This window comes from Trichogramma pretiosum, unplaced genomic scaffold (genome assembly GCF_000599845.2).
Source record: "Trichogramma pretiosum strain Unisexual culture from Peru unplaced genomic scaffold, Tpre_2.0 scaffold45, whole genome shotgun sequence".
NCBI lineage: Eukaryota > Metazoa > Arthropoda > Insecta > Hymenoptera > Trichogrammatidae > Trichogramma > Trichogramma pretiosum.
The window spans coordinates 119020-142292 of NW_019641665.1; the positions used below are offsets into that span (position 1 = coordinate 119020).

General features: G+C 30.1%; 1 protein-coding gene across 1 annotated transcript; it reads left to right on the forward strand.

The window, feature by feature from the left end:
* The first annotated feature begins 764 nt into the window (after positions 1-764).
* On the forward strand, positions 765-18491 carry LOC106649998 (zwei Ig domain protein zig-8-like). Its single transcript, XM_014367801.2, has 6 exons — positions 765-932; positions 12657-12928; positions 13898-14108; positions 16314-16500; positions 16759-16880; positions 18355-18491. Exons 1-6 carry the CDS (start codon positions 773-775, stop codon positions 18489-18491), a joined length of 1089 nt encoding a protein of 362 aa, XP_014223287.2. The 5' UTR covers positions 765-772.
* The last annotated feature ends 4782 nt before the right edge of the window (positions 18492-23273 follow it).

Consider the following 23273-nt stretch of genomic DNA (forward strand, 5'->3'; position numbering starts at 1 on the left):
ACATGACTTTTCAAAACTCAATAAATTTTTAAGCATCTTATAGTTTAATAGGCCTAAAATACTATTTTTATGTTCAGTTTTTTTACAAACTTATTTTTAAATTTAAAATGATGTGTTTTCATACTCGAAGACTTAGTAAGATGATAAAAAACTTCTTTGTACAAAGATTTATTAATTTTAAAAGCATTATGCACGAAAAAATTACTATATTATAATAGTATACTTTGTAACAAGTGCGCGAAGCAGTTGACTCATCCAGAAGTTGTTTTCACCCGAGCGTAACGAGGGTGCAAAGACTCCTGGGTGAGTCAACTTCTTCGCGGACTAGTTACAAACGATATTTTTTAACCCTGCTTGCGATAATCTAGAGTTTTCTCAAGCTTTAAGATTAAAAAAACCTGTGTTTCACGCACGCAGTGTTGACAAAAAATGATAAAAAATCAATCAAATTAATTTTTCATGCTACCTCAGCCAAAACTAGCCTTTTTCGTCTCTGCGATCAAAACTAAAAAGTTAATTTCTGCTGGAGGATTCATGAAAAATAGTATACCCACCTATGAAGCGAAAAAAGAAATCCTCTCAGCACGTGTTATTATCGGCCAAGGCGAAGCTGAGGCTGATGAACATATGTTTCCAGTTTTCACATGTAATATTATGGTAATTAAATAATTTTACGTAACAAAACTTGTATTTTTTCTTTAAGGAAAATTCTGTAAAATTCAATCGCCTTCGAAGAATTTTAAGCCGGGAAAACGAATTCTGATGAGAAAGGATGATTTTAGATCGAACATGGAGCACGAGGATACTAATGACTTGGACTACGTTATCGCTCGTTTTCGCAAGCTATGGGCCTCATCGGGATCTATCTCAATTTTACAACACCTACACTGATTTTACTAAAGTTTCCAATATCAGTGGCACACGTTTTGATGGTAAGTTATGTCATTTTAAATAAAGTGAAATATTTAACTTCAGTTATAATGATGATGCATTCTCTCTAAGCATCACTTAATGAGAGCATATGATAGCATTTTTTTCGATAAATTTATTATATTTTTATACCAAATCAATCGATAAGATCTGTACACGTAATAATATAATATCACGTGTTCTAAGACCAAGTACACATTTTCTCATTCTGAAAATGTCTTTCAAGACACACTCATACGATCATTATAAAGTCAATATCTCTGTACTACTTGTCGTTGAAAGAAAGCGGAAAATCGTGTTTCGTTCACTTTGTTCAGAAGGGAAAGGGCAAAGTCTTAGTTTTTCTTGCAAGTCAGCAGTAGTAGGGAATCTATCGATAATGCAATACCCTAAGCAATCTGTCAGCAGTGTAGAATGTTTCAAGAAAAATCCAAAGTCAATTTGCCACGCCAAAGATTTCTTAACGTATGGTTCGTACTTTAGTACTTGAACTTTTTTTTATTGCTATCTGTGTATGAATTCCAGGTCAAGATCAAATGCATCAATTTTTTCATCTTCTCATATTTTGGATATTTCTTTATGTGTAAAAAAAAACTAAAAATGTTCAACGTTTATCAACATACTTATTTTGCTTATCAATCTGATCATTTAAAAAGAGTAACTTACAGCGCCAACAGTGATGAAGTTTTACAATAAACTTTGGAATATCAATGGTAATCAACATAATGATTGAGTTTACGTAGACAAACACTTGTAATAGGTTACAATTTAAAAGAAAATTCGGTTTTTTATGAATTTTATACAATTGTATTATATTTCATGGCAATTAGCATTGTTGATCATTGTTATTTTAAGGAAGCACAACATTGCATCTTGGCGTTTTTTAATTTAGAAAATTCTGTCCAAAAAAATGAAACAAACAAATTATATCTATAATGAAAGTCGTGAAAAGATAATTGATGTGTCCCATGGATTCTTCATTTAGCAAACGGCAGGAGCAAATATTATTTAAAATGTAAATTTCAAAACATTCAGATAAACGAGGCAGTCATTAGCGTGATGAAGGAATGTTATTAAGGCACTGTTAGTTGTTTTAACGAGGCCCTTTGAAATCCACTAACTTATCACGTAATTCAAGAGAAGCGACACAGTGTCAAAATTTGCACAATTTCCTAATTTATCTTATTTATTCTGATATCAAACGTAAACCAATGAGCCGTAGTGTTTTTTTTTTATGACTAAAGTGCCTTAGATTTATTTACTTTTGTGATGTGTGAGTAGTATATATAAATTACAAATGGCTTATTCTTTGTCATATTGAAAGTATTAAAAGATTTTAGCTATCAAGTTAAAGATTTTTGTCAAATCTAGATAATTTAAATTCTTTTACATTTATTCCTTAGAGACTTGAATCCGCGTCGTCTCAAATGTTCGAATTTTGCTTACATGAACAAATCCGTACCGCATTCTATTGAAAATATACCGTAACCCAAAAATAAGGCATGGATTTCATTTCGAGTCTCAAGATAATATAAGGTGAAAACGTTTGGAGTACCGAGTTTTTCAAAAATATTCTATGTATACATTCTAATATATTGTAAGCCGTACATACGATTTCTTTATGCAAATCGTCAAAAATTTCTGATAAAAATTATCTCTATGAGATGTGAACACTTAAGTTCTCATCAACGAAAAAACACAAAATCTAATCATGTTTTAAAAAAATTTAAAAAGCTTCCAATATTTCATTACATCACCAAAAAATTTTTTGGACTTTCGATTTTACGGAAAATCATCTATGAATTTGCATGAATGTTGATCAGTGAACAAATGCAAACACCTCGTATTTTTCAATTCTCAAGATTGGAGAAATAAGTTTATGCAACAAAGTAATAAAATTATTTTTTCGAAAGAGGCATATGTAAAGTGAGGTACTTGAAATAAGTAATACAGCTTTTGCTGCTGATAGGACCCTGGAATCATACCTTCGTAGAAATGTTACATTTTTTTGCTATTTTAAATAAGAATTTTTATTTAACGTTCAATTAATAAATAAATAAAAACTGAATAAACACATTACAACACATTTACGTGCTTAGTGATAAACTAAAATAGTGATTGCTACTGAGTGGACGGTAATATTCATATTAATTTTGCTACTTGTGTTAAACTTGATACATTTGTTAAGGATTAAAAAAACTCTGTCAAGCTTTTTATGCATAATTAAAATTTTAAACTCAGATTAGCATACATAAAATTTTAATTTTTCAATTGCACGATTTTTGAAGAAAAATTGTACGTGTCAGGATATATGTAAATTAATAAAATGATTATATGCATAATTCATATCATAACAAGAATTCCGATCAATAATAAAATTGAATGCAGCATTTTTCGGTCAATTATTTAAGACTATTTTATTTTTTAATAAATTGATGCATAAGATTTTTTTTATTTTAACATCTGTAATAACTTTAAACTGACATATTGTAGATGTTTAAATTACTGATTTAAATGATTTTAAACGTGAAATGTTGGGCTTTTATCCTGTATACTCTCTTGTCATATGTTTGTTCAAAAATCTTTTTCAGAGAAGCAGACAAAATGTTGAATCTAATTCATATAAAATTTTTTGAAAAAAAAAAAAAAAATTAGTATACATGTTTTGATAAAGATATTTGTTTATTTGTATCGACTAATTTAGAATGTCATCATAGTTTCAAGCAAATGTCCACAGAAATTCTATGCTTTTATTTATTTTTTAATAAAATATTTCACTGAGTCATTAATAGTTCATCTTACAAAATACTGTGTATTGTATTGTTATTAACGATTTGGATGAATAATCGAATAGAATAATAATAGAATTTAAAATATAAAATATTATGAATATTGTTTGAATGAAATTCGTAAAATATGGAGTAAAAGATTTTGTTTAAAATTATTTCCTTTACAGAAGATAGTGTAAAATTTATACGTTCAGTAAATTGTATCAGTATACATGAAAGAAAATAAATAAATATTTTGTAGAAGGATCTAACAAGTTAATATCATTGTTTGGGGGGTTCAAGAGTTCAAAATTAACTAAGCGTAATTATCACTTTCCGTCAAATTCAGTTAGATACAAAGTATCTCATGTTTATTTCTTAGAAAATTTGGTCAAACAGTGCAGTTCAAATCCATCGTTGCGAATTGCAAAAGCTTAAAAAATGTTGCACTTGCTTAGTCACTCCTAATTGTAGTCATTTAGGAGACGATGTGATAAGAAAGAAGTTTTTCAATCAGATTCGACTTGCATATATCGCCCCCCCCCCCTCCAATGACCAGCGCCAAAACTGGCTTAATAAGCTCCAGAGTCAAAAACGTGGTTTAGTCCTATCCGTTTAACATAGTACTAAGACACGTCTTTACCTCTTGAGTTTATTAAGCTGCTTTTTGCGCTGGGGCAACAATATACTGATCAAAATTTATTTGATGAAACTCTGTATATTAAGGAAATGAAACCCTTGATTGTGTATTCATACAATGTTATGATTTTGACAATAACTTGAAAATCGTTATATAATGAACTTGAATTTTTATTTCCTTTGATGTATTCAAAAATGTTATCTTTTGCACGTTTTTAGTGACATACGAGGCTACATAATATCAACTGACTTTCACACAAATGAACAAATCAAAACAATACGAACCAACTCAATTCAACGAGAGTGCAGTGATCAAAGCTACGTTACCTACAGTATAAACGCTTGCAAAGTGTATATACGTGTAGACTACTGCATGTATATAACTGCAGAGTTGGGCTTTGTCAATATCGGTCCTGCAAAAGGCTAAATCTTTGCTCAAGTCTGACTTACTCGACCGTACAAACGCTACTTTTGAAATCTTGAATATTTTTGTGGTCCATCTGCTCAGATATTTTTTAGAGTGTGACGAGAGCAAATTTATTTTTAAGTAGAGTATTCTGAAAACTAAAAAATTGAATCAATTAAAATAAAAAATTTCTTATTACATTAGTTTTTCAATTGATGACTTTGAAACAACTAGGATTCATGATTCAATTTGAGCTGATATTTAATGAAATTAAACAACTAAGTAAAACTAACTATGAATTTCATACTAATTTTTTATTAAATAAAATACATTCTCATTTGATAACATCTTGACACCCTTGCGCTCCTCGCAGGAAAGTTAGCGAGCGGCGGGCGTGCGTGTCTACCGCACCTCACCTCGTTTCGTTAATATACGTTTAAATGTATGTCTCTTTAGGTGTCGAAAGTTCCTCTTTCTCTTTCTCTCTCTCGCTTTATATTCAACTTTTGAAGGGCTCAGCATTACGTCATTTGTACCTCTGTGACTTGTGTCTATTTTACATACAGCTTTTTATTACTCTGTGATCTGAATGTATCACATAATGCAAAATATTTAAAGTTTACGGGGAGTTTTTTAAATGGAATTAAAAAATGTTAATACTTTATGGAATATTTTATTTTGTATTTAGAAATTGGACCGTTCAATTTTTGCCACGTCTGATCATTGTTTGGTTTACACTACTTAAAATAGCTACTTGAAGCTGAAATCGTACTTATCTTGAATATAAACTCAATAAAATATTTTCTGACAGTAGCTTGTAAAGTTAACTTTATATAAGCAAAAACTGCTGCTGTGTGGTGCAGCGTTGCAACTAAAAAGGCGTACGTACTATTGCGCTGTATCATGCGACGTTACATACTAAGCGCGTAACTTCCTTATTAAATTTCCCTGAGGCACTTCATTGCACAATGAGTGAGCGGCTATTGTTACATCGCCAGCCACTTGCAGTCTGGGTTTTTAAGAGGCCTTTTATTTGTGGACCAACTCAACCCAACTATGTGCACGGTAAATATCTTAAAAAATAATGTATTTTATTCTTTACAAATTGGTTGGTGTTTTTTATTTATAAAATTTGTATGGCGTACAACTACGTGGAGCTGACGTGGTTCTACGAATTCTATATTTATATATATAGTCTCGAAACTTTGAGTGACGCAGCAGCTGAATACCAACATAGTAGCCGTGACCCCATGCGGAATCAATTTGAAAAGGTTTTGCACGATTTGGATGAGATATTTTGTGGTCATGTTCTGCTTACAAAGATATTGTGCAGTGAGTTACGGCCGACTTTATAGTTGTTGCAACGCGTAGTACCAAGTTCGATTTTTTCGTGCGTATTTTTTGAAATAGTTTTGGCTTTACCCCTTTATACCTTCACCAATTTTCCTCCAACTGAAGAATAAAAATGAAAATTCAAGAATCAGGTAAATAATTTGGTGAGGGTGAAAAAAGACTGAACATTTCCATTTCTAAATCAAATGAGACGTTTTTTAAACTAATATACAAGTTAGTAATTAATATGTATATGCACGCTCAACAACAAACCTGATAAAAGCAACTTTTTAAATGATATTTTACTCGACAAAGGCAACTTCCCAAACATGGCCTCTCTTTAAGAACACGTAAAGTGTTTAAATTAAACAAAGTCGTATCGGTGCACAACTACCAAGCAGCTGTTTTCCTTTCTTCTCTTTCCTTAAGCAATATTGCTTAAGTTTTGCCAGCATATAACATAAAAAATAAGCTCGTTATGAGGTGCTGTAACCTTCACATTGGCTTTGTTTTTAACAAATGCTTGTTTGATACAATTTATCCTAATGCATTCGTCCAAATATTATAACTGAATGGCATAAATTTTAAAAACTAAAAGCTAATAGTGTCTACATGGCAATGGACACGTAACTGAGTTTCGAGACTTTGTACTACTCTGAGCAGTACTGAGTACTAAAACTAGTATAAAGGATTGTTATCAGTATACTTCGTACTGAAGCTGATGCATGTCGAACAATTTGAAAAGAGGATGATACAACTTTGATGAATGCTGATTTATATTTTAAATGAACGAACCGTAATGCACATGGACTGACGTTGCTCCAACGTATGGATGTAATGTATAAGTCACGAGCTTTGATGCATGAGAGAAAATGGGAGACACATGTATTAAAACCTGCGTTTGATTTGGATTTAAACTCAAGTTGAGGCTTATGAAGCATGCTTTCCCTTCAATGTCGAACGCATAAGTGTTTACACAAGTAAATATGAAATGTTTTTATCGTTGAAAAATTATTTGAGGGACTTCATTTTTATTTGTTCATCTTTTAAATCTGTCTCAATCACATAAAAAATATTTTATTTTCTCTAAAAAGTAAGAATTACTGAATAAATATTCAAACTGGATTTGTTGCTTGAATGTGTCCTTAGAAATACAATACTATTCTAATATTTTCGAAAATCAATTATATTAAAGCAGAAAAATATAATAAAATCATTCCGTAGTAGTGTGTGGAAAAATAATTCATATTATTTTGCTAAAAAATAGAAAGATAGGAATTGAAAATCCTTAGAAAGGTTTTAACGTTGCTACGGTTATAGCATTACTAGCGATAATGAAGGAATGTATACTCACATATAATTCAAAAGCCCAATGAAATCCAGAGCAAAACATGCTTGCCTAGTGACTCGTATAAATTTATCTTTCGCCACGTTCAAACAGGATAGCAGCGGGTCGGAAAAAAATCGTGCATTTTTAAAATCTTATCGGCGACGACGCGTGGCCCTGTTGTACTTTACAGTGTGAGTTGCAAACGCTCGATTATGCATACGAAATTTTTCAATAAATTTTTATGCGCCTGCTCCACCGTCTGTGTGATTTCTCATGCGTTGGAGAGAAAAATATATACAGGTGTGACGTTGTTGTTATTGTTGTTGACTGCGTTTCGATTTTCTGCGAAAATAAATTTTTTTTTTTTGAATTTGAGATCGATCGTTTCTATTTTGCATGCTTTCTACATCATACCATTGATGTGACAATTTCCAATTCTCGCAATGAAATTGCTGATACAGGATATAAAGCATTTTCAATTTTAATCAAAAAGTATGAAAATAATTTTACAATAAAAAACTTTAAAATTAATTCGATTAACGATTTTTATACTATCGAAAACAGTTGCAACTTCATGCGCATATTATCTCATTTATTAGTATTTCAAATATAAATCGAGTATAAAAAATACCGTTGTAATACACTCGCAACTAAAGGTATCCAAAAAAGCATAGAAAAGCATTATAACAGAAAATAAATTACAAATAATATTCTAGTTTTATCCTGTAATTACTGTCTTCGGTTGCCACACACTCACTCCGTATACGTACCAATATTATTCCTCATATATACCGGAGACCGGGCACTCTCATCACTGGGATAAAGTACACATCATCAACACTGCGCAACGAGCGCTGACAATATGACATGCTGCTGCTGTTTCTGCCAGGCAATACATCATAGAAAGTCTGCAACCAATAGCAAAGAGTAAAAATTCCCGATGATTCAGTTTTTTTTAGTGTGAACCACTGAAATCGATATTTGATGTTAAAATTCCAAAAAGTATTTAGTTTTTATATATTAGGTAGACAGAAAAAAGGTAACTATTGAAACGGACGAAAAATTGATTTAATATTCGCAGGTATTAATTAAAATTGTTTAGTAACTTCAGGAGAGTTTATTAAATGGAAAACTAAATATCTATTCGACGTGAAAATTTAATAAGCGTATTGATTTCTCTCTGCCGACAGTGAATAGTAAAATATTTAATGCTATTAGATGACCAACTCTAAATTCATTTTCGGACTCATACTAAATTTACATTCGCTTATTGATTCAACCACACAAATGCACCAATCTATAGCGTTACTAGATTATGTGCAATTAGATTACTGTTAATAAACGAGAAAATATATCAGAAATTTCCGATAATTTCGCAAAGCTGCTTTATAGGTAAAAAATGTGCACGACATAAGTACGTTGATGGCTTTCAGACTTCTTGATGCCACAACCATGTCGCAGCTAGTACAAAATAGCCTACGAATAAAAAGTCCTGCGAGTCGTTATGGGCTGTATTCACAAAAAGAGTCGAGTTTCTCCGTAAGATCGTAATTGCATCGTGGCTGCAACAGAAACACCGTAGCGAAAAGAAACTCGACATTTTCACTCGCTACATGAGGACCAACAGAGTGCGGCATAACTACTTTTGTAGAAAGTTTTTTTGCCGGGCTTTAAGTGCTGTATCACTATTCTAGATTTGGCGAAAACTGGATAGAAAAAAATGTTCGAGTCATCGAGCGATATGTACCTGAGGAAACACTTATGAATTTACTACTGCTTTGCCTCTCGAGCAAATTTTACATATTTATAATATAATTTCATCCCTCGAAACCATAATACATTCAACAAAATTAAAAAAAAAAAAAACATTTATCTGAGAGAGAAGTTTTAAAAAGTTAAATATTTTCAAGGTTCTCTATCGAATAAAAAAAAGGTTGTAATTCAAGCAGACTTTCGTCTTAAGCAAGGGACCTCTCGTTGCATTACATCATCGGGGTGGTCATTTATTTATGTATACGCGCAATAAAGTAACTACAGTATATGGATTACTTTTATTTAGATTTCAAGGTTGTGTGTATATTGTATATGAAATAAGTTTGCGACAAGTAAAGTCGTTTTCTCACGGTGCAACCTCATTTTTTTCTTCCACAAAGAAAGTACAACTTCCCTTCCTACCATTTCTTAAACGATGCCCACAATACACAATAAGGTTTTCCCATGCATAATTTATGAAGCTTCTAGCTTGATCTTTTCTTCTTATATCAAGCCTTCGACGACGCTTTTCTTTCTAGCTACGGCGATAGCTAGAGCTAAATGCAACGTCATCGCATAAACTTATCGTTCTACTGAGTTATTATATTCTCTCATGTCTTTCTGGCTCTACATAATGAGTAAAACTCGCAACTTAATCTTTATCGATCAAGTCATTTGTAACTCAAGTATAGAAATACTGAGATAGCATCAAAATTATATTGCGTTGAAGGCATTTTTATTTTCTCAGAATAAGTTTCATTCAAAAATTTCATGATTCTTTGAAAAATTATCATAAATTCCAATACTTACATGAAATGTCGTTGAAAAATGTAAGCCCCCTTTTATTTCAAATGGATTCTAGTATTTTTATGGAAAGATATTGAATATTTTTTTATTGCGTCATTGACGATTTACTTCTGATATCAGTACTTTACTGGATAATTATTTTATTATCGGTATTTAGAGATATAAGTTATGGTCTATTCATTTTAGATCAATTTTAAAAATATGCGGTAATGGTATGATATTACTTTTTAAGTCAAAAAATATAAACAGTCAATTGCATGACAATCTATCATCAAATATTCTTTCCCTTCAATTTTGCTTTACTTTACTTTCAAAAATTTTATAGCTGACATAATGTGAAATTAGTCTCATAATAACTACGCATTGAAAAAGAGCATAAAGTTCTCAATAGTTAGTACTTTAACCAAGGCGAAACATCGTTTAAGCATACTTTTATAACGATTCTAGCATGTTGGCCGAGCATCTTTCACAAAATCTAGAATTTCAATTTCAAAATCTAAGAAACGTGCAAAGACCTGTTTCACTTGCTCATTTGAATTTTAGATTCCAAGTTACAGATTCTACAAATGATGATAATAATTGATCAGCATTTATTCCAAACTAAAATTTTATATAATGATGACAAGATGACAATGCTCTGTTGATTAGAGGATCTTTGAAAAGGAATACAGGTGAACTCCAAAACTTTACCAATTTAAAACTTTGCTCAGATAATGATACTGGTAAATTTACAAATTTGTAGCTTTAAGCTCAAAAATAAAATTTTTTTTATTATTAATCTAATATGTGTACTCTAGTACAATAGCTCAAAGAAATTCCATATACTTGAAAAAAATTTCTTTTATATGTTATTTAAGTTCTCATAATTCAATGTTAAAACGGTTTGCTTGACTCTTGATGACCACTTGAAAACAAAATGGGATCAGTATGGAAAATCACAAATTACATTTCTCATCTTTAACATTTGGGTAAAACTTATAAGGTTATCTCAATCTCAATTATAAAAAAAAGTTATTCGATATTTTTGGAGAATGCTTCTTTTCCTTTATACTACTTTTTCAGAACCTAAAATGTATGATATTTCTTATTGAGACTGTGTGAAAATTTGCTCCTTTTGCGTTTCTTATCAATCTCAAATTTTTCCACTTGTTGCAACTTTAAAAACAATTATTCAAACTACAGCGATTAATCTGATTAACATCGCCGTTTACAAATTTTGCTAATCTATGAATGAACGTACATATTTTTATTTTTTAAATTTGATCGTTTAAACTGCTCCTCCTAATCACGATAAAAGGGTTGGCATGATTAAAGTACGTGTTAATTACTTCTTCTATTCTATTTCTTCAGAAAGAATAAATGACAAGTTCCTCTTCGATGTTCAGAATCCAATTGCAGTATCTACACGCTACCGAAATTTATTGCAAATAGCTGAGCTCGGAAATTGAACACACTAGAATTTTATCTGATCTATTTGTATTATTCTATCGACGTCACGATAGCCGGTTAATGCGAAAAAGTTTAAAAAAAAACCAATTCGGTCTTTCTTGCCCGATGCGTACAGCTTCTAGCTCGATAAGCGTAGGTGCACAAGTGTTTTCCTGTTCGTGTAATGTTATTCGATTCGAGGCATAAAACCAATGAGTCTTCTGCGTACCAGTGTTAACACTATTGACATCGAGTAACGACAGCTGATACAGACACAAGTAAATACGTGCACACACGGTCGAGTAAGTGTCGAAATAGAGAATTGCAGGTACAGGACAGGTCGTTTTCTTTGTTCCGCGTTTGTAACTTTTAAAATGAAAGCTATTGATAGCTTTCCTTCGCTTTAATTTTCATTTCAATTTTTTTTTATTCTTTCACTTTTAAATTCGAATAAATTGCTTTTACATACAAAATGGACTTCTTGTTGAAATATTGAAATGAATGCTGATCAAGTTTGTTGCTTTTTAAAATGAAAAAAGTCCTCATCGTCGCAATGATAGAATTATTGATTTTCTTTTTAATCAAGAAACTTGATGAGGAGCAATCGAGTTTTACAATTGGGGAAAAAGTGCTTTTTTATCTCTTATATTTTAATTTTTTCAAAACAAACTTGAGTTCTGCATTTGTCTGCATAAAATAACTCTTGAAAAATGTCGAGTTCAGATAGATGTTACGTTCACGTGCGCATTAAAAAGAAAGCCTTAAAGGAAAAAAATTATCTCTCCATTTTCCAGTTTAACTTGCATACCAGATAGAAAGTCGTGCTCTGCTTATATATCTTAAGCCAAACTTATGTCGATCATTAGGAACTTTTTCAAGTTCTAAGAGTACTCGATCTTTTTAAACAATTCTTTTTTTCTTCGTATTAATAACAATTTAAAACACCTTGAAATTTAGTTACGTGAATATTTATACGTCCAACCACTATGGTATATGTATAATACTTTTTACAGTTTCATTCTCGTACCTACATAGCCTGCTTAAAAATTCGTATTCTACGCAGTTGCTATACACATTACTATGTTTCTGTGGCACGCTCTTTGGCTTGTAACAAAGAGTCCGAAAACTGGGTTAAGCTCAAAGTCTATGTCTCGCTTTTCGCCCAAAATATATGCGTGTAAATATATATGTACACATTTACTTATTTATACCATTACTATGTCTCAATGCGATAAGAATGAAATTTTATCATTCTCTTTTACAGAGGAATTTGTAGTGGAAACCATGGAAGTGCCCCTGCCATCACACAACTACTATCATCATCACCATCATAACAATTATTACCATAAGCAGCAACATCATAAGCACATGGGGGGACCATTAAAAGTTCCACACTTGAGGCACCATCATGTATCGCATCGGGGCCCTTATTTCGAAAACGTTGAGGGTCAGGAGATCAATGGCTCAGAGAAGGTTGTGCATCTCGGCGATACAGCTTTTCTCGACTGTCGCGTTGTCATGTTATCGGGCAAAATGGTAAACTTTTTTTTATTAAGGAAAGTCAATGCATGGTATTTTGGAATTTTTTGGTCACATTTTTCAATCTGCAAATTATTATATAGTTCGTGTTGAGAGTATTAAAAAAAATATACTCGTATATAACTCTTTTTTCGATTTATGCAACGCTTTACAAATCCATCAAGCTTTGCAATAAATATCTTAAGAAGATACCGAAAGCCGAATAAAAGGAAAAAGTGTGAGCACGTTTTCTGAAAACTCCATTAAATATTGCCATAAAAACTACCTGAATATCTAACAAAACAAAATAAACAAAAAAGAGCACCCACGCAGCTTCTATAATAAAATGTTTTAAAGGAAATCCATAAAACGTTAAGTAAAATGTTCATTTTTATTCTGACTTTGATATTTCCTTAACGATTAATAACAATTAAATAATTTTACTTAAATAATTGTATCTAAAGAACCGACGTTATTATTTCAACATTCACGATTGTTTTTTGTTAACTAACAGTCACAAAATTGGAATCAAATCCTTACTTACTCTGAAACTGTCACGGGGTCAGGCTAATACGTTTATTTCAAATGCATAAAAAAAGAGCAAAGGACACTTTTTATGCCTATTTCTCAAGTAAAATATATACTTTGAACCAGGAGACTAAGATAAATTATTCTCCTTCAATGAATTTACACTTATTTGACTTTTTCAATTTATTATTTTGCAAGTTTAACTGAGGTTTAAGATTTGAAATTTTAATTGCAAAATTTTAAGTTTTTTTTGTTCAATTAGGGAGTTCGTAACAAAACAATATCTGTGACAACTATAGTCTAATTGGTCCCAATAAAATTCAATTTTTCATCCCAAGCACAGATTTAGTATTGTTCACTATAAATTAATAAGATATCAGATCTAAGAGAATTTAGAATTTTCATTTGTTCATAGAAAGTAACTTTAATGCAATTTTAATTAAAATAAATAACGTGCAGGTCATGTGGATCCGACAATATCCCGACAAGGCATTGTTGACTGTTGGGAAAAACACGCACATCGCCGATGATCGTTACTCAGTAAGTTTCAAGTATCCAAACAACTGGCGTCTCATGATTACATCCATTCAAAAGGAGGACCGGGGCTTGTACGTTTGCCAAGTGAACACGCATCCACCTCGTATGCTTGTGACCAACGTTACTATTCTAGGTAAATTGGGCGCATTTTTATAAAATACCTGTGCACTGACAAAGTCAACTAAAATCCAGAAAGTAATTTTAACTCTGATATTCTCGGTTTTAGTATTAAAATTATTTAAAATAAGTTTTTTTTAAGTTAATTTTTTACTCTGGCTAATCGTTCGAAAATCGGAGCGTAAAATGAATCGAGATGAATTGTATGCTAACCTAGATTTCTGCTAAAAAGACTTTTCAAGATTTTTTTTCAAGTTTATTTGAGAGGTTCTTGTTAAAACTAGTCGATTCATTGACTTTTCACCAACACAGAAAAGAAAACAAACATTGGGAAAGGTTGATAAAGTGGATATTACTAAAACAAAAAGAAACGGAATAATTAATTAGTAAGACATAGACTCCAAGTTTTTATCACTTCATCAAAAATCATCGATTTTAAGAAAAAACTCTTGTCTCTTCAAATTGTCTCATAATTATTCATGATCATAACTTTAGATATGGATTGCTATTTTCGTTACTCGGTGGAACGACGAAAGACCGTTATTTTTTTTTGAAACGAATAAGTATATTACACATGAATTTTATATGGTACCAAGTAAGACAAAGTACGTGAAGAATTAAGAAGTTATTTTCTTTGAAGTCTTTGTTCTAAGCCTTCTACACTGATGAGAATTTATGAGAGAAAAAACTAATCGTTTATTGATTTAAATCTACAGAAATATACTAAACGTTAAATATTTACTCTTAACTTATGATTTCATTTTAAAATAATTAAACTTTTATTAAAAATCATTAATTATATGATTGAAATCTTGTTCAAACTCTTATCCTTATTTTTCGTAATTTTAACCGACATAATTTTATGTGTTTTTAATTCAACCTATTTTACTATGAAATAAATATGAGGGAATAAAATATTTTTACTTTATTATATATATTTGAAATTTCAAAATAACATATGATACGAATCACAAGTAAGCTTTTTTGCAAAGGTTGAAAGAATCGTTGAACGAAAGAGATGAAAATTCTCATTGACGAGACCGAAAATATACAGCTACGCGCTGACAAAAAGCCCATATCACTCTTCGAGCTTGACTGCAGCAGCTGACATGTTTGACGTGTACGGTTTTGCAATCTTTCGTAATGTGTCCGATGAATCAAAAAGCTGCCCTTACAGCACGAGTAGTTGTATGAAATACGTATTTTTTAGAAAAAACATTAACATGCATTCTTGCATTGAATTTGACGTTATTCTTCAATAATTTCGTTTGAAAAATAATGAAATACTTTTAACTTTTCTTATAGTTCAGTTATTTTCGATTTTATTGATTTTTTAACTGTAGTTTTAATATTTTTTAATTCTATTTAGGTTATTTTGTAATAAAGACCTACATTATTGATTTAGGTAATTCTTTGAAAATTACATTTTATTTCATTAATTCTTTTTTATCTACGTAATCAAATGGTAAGAATATTGATTACACATTTTGCATAAAAATTCATTCAAGAGATTCAAATATTAGCTTTAGAAATTGAAATAGCAATTGATTCTTCGTTAAAAGATTTGAGTTCGATTTTAAATTTTACTGACGTAGTTACTCGGTACTATAATGAAAATGTATCAATATTTCATTAACTTATGCTAATATTTGCATTATAGTTGAAGTATAATTTAAAAAAAATGGAACAATTCACTATAGGAAGCACAATGTGTTTCAACCGTTATAACTTAAATACATTTTAATTCACATGTAGAAAAATAAAAAAATGTATTTTTCATAATGTTGCATATTTTAAGTTTTATTAACAAATAGTTTGCAACGTTTAACTGTATAGATACCATACCATAAAATGTTAGCCATGGTAGTTTTATTTGAAGCTTGAAAATTTTTCGATTCATATTAACAATATACATCTGTAAATTGTATTTATTTGAATAATTATGAACAACTTTTTAATAATGAATCTCAACTCTAGTGTGTACCATAAGGATCTGACAATCTAAACTTATTTTCTTGCAAAAAAAGTCTACAATTAAATTTTAATACGTGTTACAAAGAATACATACACATTTAAATTTCCTACAAATATTTCTTTTTTTCATTTAAATTATGAATCAAACTTTTCATAAATCTTCGATCGTTTTGAAAATAAATTTAGAAAAAATAAAAAGTGATAAATTTTATATTACATGCTGTTCACTTTTAATGGAAATCATCAGCACCAGATGTAAGAATAGTCGATGAATCAGATCACGAGCTTCATGATCGATACTATAACAGCGGAAGCGTCATTGAGCTAACTTGTGTGGTAAGACCTTCTCGACCTGGCTCGAAAATGCCTGATCCAGTGTGGAAAAAAAATGGTGAAACACTGCCGGACGATGTCAACGTTTATCATACCAATGGGTACGAAATAAAAAAAACACTGTCCAGACGTATATAATGCAGTACCACATAAATCTAGAAATTCTTACTTTTCTGCTTTTTTTCTGCTCTTTTCATTTAGTTGAAACGAAAAGAAATACATACTTTTTTTCTTTCACAGCTTTCTTCTTAGGAACAAAAATTAATATCTTGTAAATTTTTTTCTAGTTCACTTTATTACATGTAAGATTTTACGAATTTAGATAGCCATCAGCTCACAACAATTTTTTTCTTTTTCAGACCTGCAAATAAATTACTATTGAGTTTACGTATAGAATATGCGAAAAAAAGTGACAGTGGTGAATTTTCTTGCAGTATTGGCCAATTCAGCACGACAGTAGTAAACATCCACGTGTTGAATGGTACTTAATCTTCGTATTTTTTTGATAAAACATAAGAATTTTGAGCAAATAGTTTCTTAATGATTTATAATCAAGGGTACATTAGTAATCCTTATTCCAAGTTTTCGATTCAAGTTTAAATAAAATATATACAACAACATTAAAGCAGGATTTCTGAAATTCCTTGAGAAAAACGAATTAATCGCTATTGACAACTCTACAAGCAAAATTAAATATTGAAATTATGTGGTAAAATTTTTATGTTCCTTTTAAATTACCAATTACTTGAGGGCGTGATAAATGTAAATACGGTACTTGAAAATTATCAAGGTTTTCTATGTGGTTATGGTTTTTTCTAGTTTTTTTTATGTATAGTTCAAGTAACAATTATAGTGGACATGAAAATTCAAACTTAATTTATTTATTGTTATTTCTTAAAAAATGAACTATTTACTACTGACAATTCATGAGCTGACTGATTTTATGCTGTAATAAATTATAATAATGAAATATACTTTGAAATAAATTAACAAAAAATTTTTTGATTGTGTAACGAAAAATTGAAAATCTTAAAAATTATTATTGGTAAAAAAGCAATCATTTTTAAAGAGCAACATTTATTATTCTTTTAGATAACGGTTATCTGATAACCTCTCAACCACCGGAAATTAGAGAATTTTACGATCAAAGGCAAAGTTAATTTTTTCAGATGCTTCCGCTATGTTATAAGAAGCTTATTTCCGTTTCTTTGAAAATTTTCAATTTTTAACTCGATAACAAAAAAGTTTATGGAATAATACTCAAATTTAAAAATTACATTAATATGAAAACTCAAAAACGTTCAATACAAATTTTTTGGATATAAATGAAGAGTACTAGAATTCTTACCGAAGATTGGAGTAGTTGGTGCATTAGAGAACTCTTCATTAGTGCTAGCAGTTTCTACAAGTACTTGTATGCAGTTCTGAGTAGTTCATTGAAAATTTACTAGTTTTCTCTCTCACTCGTGCACATGTTAAATTAAAAGGATGTCTATGTCAGTGCCTTCCGCAGCTTTAATTCATCAAGCATTATATTGTACATTAGTTCATGTACTGAAAGTGTAACTGCTTTTAATAGATCATAAAGTAAAAATTCAATAAATTTCAATTCATGAAGAAAAAAATTTTTAAACACGTGCTCGTTCAACGTGACTAAAATTTTTACTTCGTTCTATGATTCAATTTAGACAATTTTTCAAGCTCAATATACAAGGAATAAGTAAAATATTCGCTCCCAAGATAGCCTTACCCTGAAATTCACAGTTCAAGTCCCTTGAGACTCTTTTTTCAACTTTTTTGTATGCATATGCATTCTTGTAAACCTTTATTTATGTACATAAAAGCACAAGTGAAAAGTATGTTTGATACATTTTTAGCGCATTTGGCAAGCTTAACACAAAATTTAAAAAATTGTTTTTTATCAAATGTCAGTAACTGCTTCATTTCGTTCTCAGGAGAAAAGCAAGCAGCTGTGCATCACGATCAATGGAATACTGCCTTAAGACTAGACCAAAATCTATACGTAACTTTTATAAGTGTCTTCTTGATATGTTACCAACGGATCGTGAAGATACTTTTCATAAAATACTGAAGATATTATGGTACAAGAAGACTTTAAATTCTTGAGCACTTATCTCTTATTCAACTGTTACTTCATGAATTTGAATTAATCGATATTGTATTGTTAATTTAAAAAGGTTTCACATCAAAGGTTAATCATTGAAAAAAATTGTCTTGATTTTTAAAATCTTAAAAATAGGATTAAAGATTTTACTAAAATGTTCTGATTGTACATTCAATAAAGAAACTATTCCGTTTGATTTTGTATGAATAAAAATGATATGTTTAAATTTATCCAAAAAGTATTATTGTTGATATTATCTTTACATGTAAACATTGATTTCATAATACACGCGGAAAGAAATGAAATTTCTGTATGATGAACTGTAAATATCAAGTACTTTGTGAATTATAATTAAGATTCGTGTAAAATATTTTCTTGATAAACTTAAATAATTATTATAGTGAAAATACATATGTAATAAATAAAATAAATTCAATCAAGTTTTCTTTATTCAAATTGTCTATGTATGTTAATATGAGTAATAATCATTGATTATAAAAATTAACAAACGCATAAAATCAATTGTAAACAATACTATTAGATTCAAGATCAGAAATTAATTTTAATCATTCTCAAGTAGAAATTCTATCTCTGATAGTATTAATGAAACGTTTTTTGACCATTTGATTGATAATCCAGATTAATGCAGTGAATCAGCCAGTAAATAGTCGATTAAGCTTGCTGAAGTGCGATTATTACCATAACCTTTTTTACCTTCAGATTCACTCAATTGATAACAAAAACTGTACATGGTAACGTGTCCGAGAAGTTCTAGTTGGTAGGTAAGGTGAATTAGCCGTTATTTTGTATCATCAATTGAAATTAAAGATTTTAGATGGTGAACCGCTTTACAAATGAATTTGATGTTGTGTTATTGTCAATTTCCGTATGATTAAAGTATAATTGATGTCAAATATTTTTCTGATAAATAGAGAGCATCTTTCATAATAGAAGTTCAATTTTCTGAAAAGATCAAAGATAAGTTTCTATTGAAAGTTGGATTCGTCTTCTCGTGATTGATTATTGGTAACGACAAAAGAAGGCACAATTGTAATTTAATTTTATGAAAGTTTTTGGCTTTGTTAACCAAAAAATGACCATGTAAAACACTGATGCAAAGAGCTGATGTACTAAACAACAAAAGTTCTCATTAGATATTAAATTGAATGTGCATATAAAAATAGTACTTTACGATACAAGTGCCATAAGTAACACTTGTTGGCATGGTGTAGTTTATAATAGCTGGGCCGAAAAGTTTTCCTATGGCACAAGTATCGTACAACATTTTATAGTACTGTTAGAGTACTATTGAAGTTTTTTTTTTTAGAAATCGAAAACAGAAATTTTGGGAATTCAAGCACTTTTATTAGCTTCACTGCGTAATATATATAATAACGATCATAATTCATTAATTTAAAGGTAGAATAAATTTTCTTGAAAAGTGGTATCGTCTGTATCCACATAAAAATGCCACTAAATATAACACATGTTACATCTCCAATGCAGGGAAGAATATGAATATTAATAATAGACTAACCATGCTACGTCAGAAAATGTATTTATCAATAACTTACAATCGTTTATTGATACTGTGTTTAATTATCTTCCGATCGTTAATACATTGGAATAGAGGCGTTTTCTAGGATTGCGAAGTCAGTTCGAGCAAAAACTTGAGCTCATTTTGATAACTATTGATTTAAGAAAATAGTTTATCGAACAAAAAGTTTTAAAATTGAACAAGGAACACTCCTGAATTTTTTCAAAACGTTTGGAAGTGATTTTGAGAAATTAGACTTCCCATATTTTCCAAAAAATGAAAAATTGTCTCGAAAAATTCTAAAAAAATTCAGGCATGTTCCTTAAACAATTCTAAGACTTTGTTGTTTTATGGACTTTTTTTTATTTCGCCGACATTTTGTTTGAAGGTTCTTAATGTCCCAAACATGACTAAAAAATCGTAAACTTTAGTTTTTGTAAAAAAATTTACGTTCTTTTTTTTAAATGACTATTAATTTTTTATTATGCAATAAACCAACAATTTTGAGCTCAGTCTCTGAATGAGCATTAAATTTTACGTCAAAGCAAGTGCATGCACAATGTTTTTGAGGCCTAAAACTACGAAACAAATCGCTCCGAAAACCAACAAATAAATCAAGCTTTTCATCGTTGATGGGTTAATTAACACTTTCCACGCACCTTTTCTAATTATAAAAATTTTAATCATAGGAATAAGTTAATAATTCAACTGTATTTATTGATCAATTGTACTATTATTCTCAAGATTTTTCATCATCATATTTTGTAAAGTGATTCTGAGGCCTTCATATATTTTAAATTTAAAAAACCATGTATTATCGATAAACCATAAAATGGACAAACATTAAAAAATAGTAATGTAAAAGCTAAATTTAATTGTTATATGTCCTCTTTACATTGCACACAGCACAGAAAATAAAGACAAATGAAAAAATTTTTTAATTGATCGGAGCAGTACACCCATTTAGGGTCAAAAATCAACTCTTCTATAACATATGTTGATTGTTTCCTTTCGATGTTTTAGAACTTAAAAAAATGTTTTCTGAATTCAAGACATGCTAAAACTATTAATCTCAGGTTCACGGCTTGTAAATGTTTTTATTAAGTTTGTTTTTCCGAAGTTTTTTAGAATATTTGAGTTTATTATTCATGTATATGCGTAGAAATTCTTGATTATAATTGTAGTTTACTTTCCAGAAAGAGTAAAAAAATAAGTGCAAGATTCATCTCAGCTTGCAGAAAATAGAGCTTGATTCATTTTAACGTTTACTGCTTAGAGTAAGGAATTTGACGTGAAAAGTGAAGCTAAAAAATACTCGTTGGCAGCTACGAAGAATAGAGTCATATACTGTCTCCTTGGTAGTCTTTTCCGTTTGTCGCAGTAACACATGAGAGTGAAAAGTTTCGTGATGAGCACTAGTACCAAACGGTTTTTTAACTTTTGCAAAAGTTTTTTTTTTTACATACGTATACAGCTTTGCGCAAAAGAGCGAGCCAAAGTAACAATACTTCTTGTGTTTCTCACAAGCCTGCTACTGTTTAAATTATGTCAAAACGTTCATCCGCTTGCTCTTTTTCATCACCTTCATTGAAAGAGAGCAGAAATGAAAATAATGGTAAAAGAAAAATGCAAGTGGTGCAAATAAAAAGACAAAGAACCATATGAGAATACATAAAAAATGCAAATATTTGTTAAGTAGTGTTTTAAAATTTAATGAAAAAAATCGCAGTTGTTCGTATGCAAAATGAGGATATAAAAATATTTCCATGATTGTTATGTAATGCTTAATTAAAATTTCTCTTGGAGTTTTACATTATATGTTTTTCAAACTCATACGATTTAACATTGATAAAATTCTAATTTATTATGATTTTCATTATTGTATAATACAATCCGCAACAAAATTTTTGCATCAACAATTTTCATTAAAATTTTGTCTATTTTCAAATGCCTCTATTTTCGTCAATATGGATCTTATCGAGACTTTTTTTTCCAAAACTATGTAAAAAGCTTCGTATAGATGTCAACTATTACCTGATAAAGTTTTGTAATGGGTCTTAAAGTTTAACGCAATGTAGACAACTATATGTGTCGAAAAACGTGCAAAAATGGTCGAAAATAGGCCCAAAATGCCTAACATCATCAAAAACAGCTAATTTTCGACCTTTTTTTTGCACGTTTTTCGACACATACAGTTGTCTACATAGCGTTAAACTTTAAGACCCATTACATTACTTTATCAGGCTATAGTTGACATCTATAGGAAGCTTTTTACATAGTTTTGGAAAAAAAGTCTGGTTCGAGCTCGATTATATTTCTTGTTTTTTAGTTTTTTTCAGTTTCCGTTTAATAACCCCACAGGTTGCTCCAATCACTTTGGAATGATTTTTCCGGAAAATTTGGACAGTTTCCAACACAAAAGCTCGTGGGCACTTTTACTTTTGAATCATTCTACACTGATCCAGAAATTATTTGAATATTTGTGATTTTTCATGAATTTCAAAAAAAACGCTCAAATGGTCAACTTTGGGCCTCTGAAAAAGTGCTATAGAAAGCCCTAATTTTTCTAAAATTGTTTTGAGACAGATCCGACATCAAAAACAAAAAGTTTTTCATATTTGCAAAAAAAATTATTTTGGTCATTCAACTTCACAGAGAATCGGCCCTAATATAATATATAATATATATTATATAAGATATCTTTTTTCTTCTTATTTAACGTCTGTGTATTATAAATGTATTTTTATTACTTTAAATGATCGACAACAGACCAACTTTTTATTATAAATAATTATAAATACTGATATATTATAAATAATATGCTTAGTTAAGGTGGCTAGTCAGTAAAATGGGTCGACAACAGATGTTCATGAAAATTTGCAGAAATATCATTTAAAGTGCCCTTGATATGTTGTAGAACTTTCAGCATGGGTTATCGAACCAATTTTTGAGAACGAAGCTGTAGAAAATAGAAATTTTAACATGGGCTCTTATGGGAAGCCACCATAATTTCATACATTTTACGCCATACTTTTTTATTAAACAACAGGTCTTAACTAAAAATGAGTATGTTATGCTTCAAGTCACTGCCTTTCGATTAGTATGTTAAAAATGACCCCTTATCGAACTAACTAATGAGTAATTAAACAAAATGTGCGTAAAATCATTGATTTCGAATAGTGCGAGCGGTTGCCTGCCTAATGCGAGAGAGA

Excerpts from the sequence above, each read along its gene's own strand:
- LOC106649998 (XM_014367801.2), top strand. The coding sequence starts at position 773 with ATGATTTTAGATCGAACATGGAGCACGAGGATACTAATGACTTGGACT. Across the intron at positions 14,109-16,313 it reads GACCAACGTTACTATTCTAG|CACCAGATGTAAGAATAGTC; the intron begins GTAAATTGGGCG and ends GGAAATCATCAG. Across the intron at positions 16,881-18,354 it reads AAACATCCACGTGTTGAATG|GAGAAAAGCAAGCAGCTGTG; the intron begins GTACTTAATCTT and ends TTTCGTTCTCAG.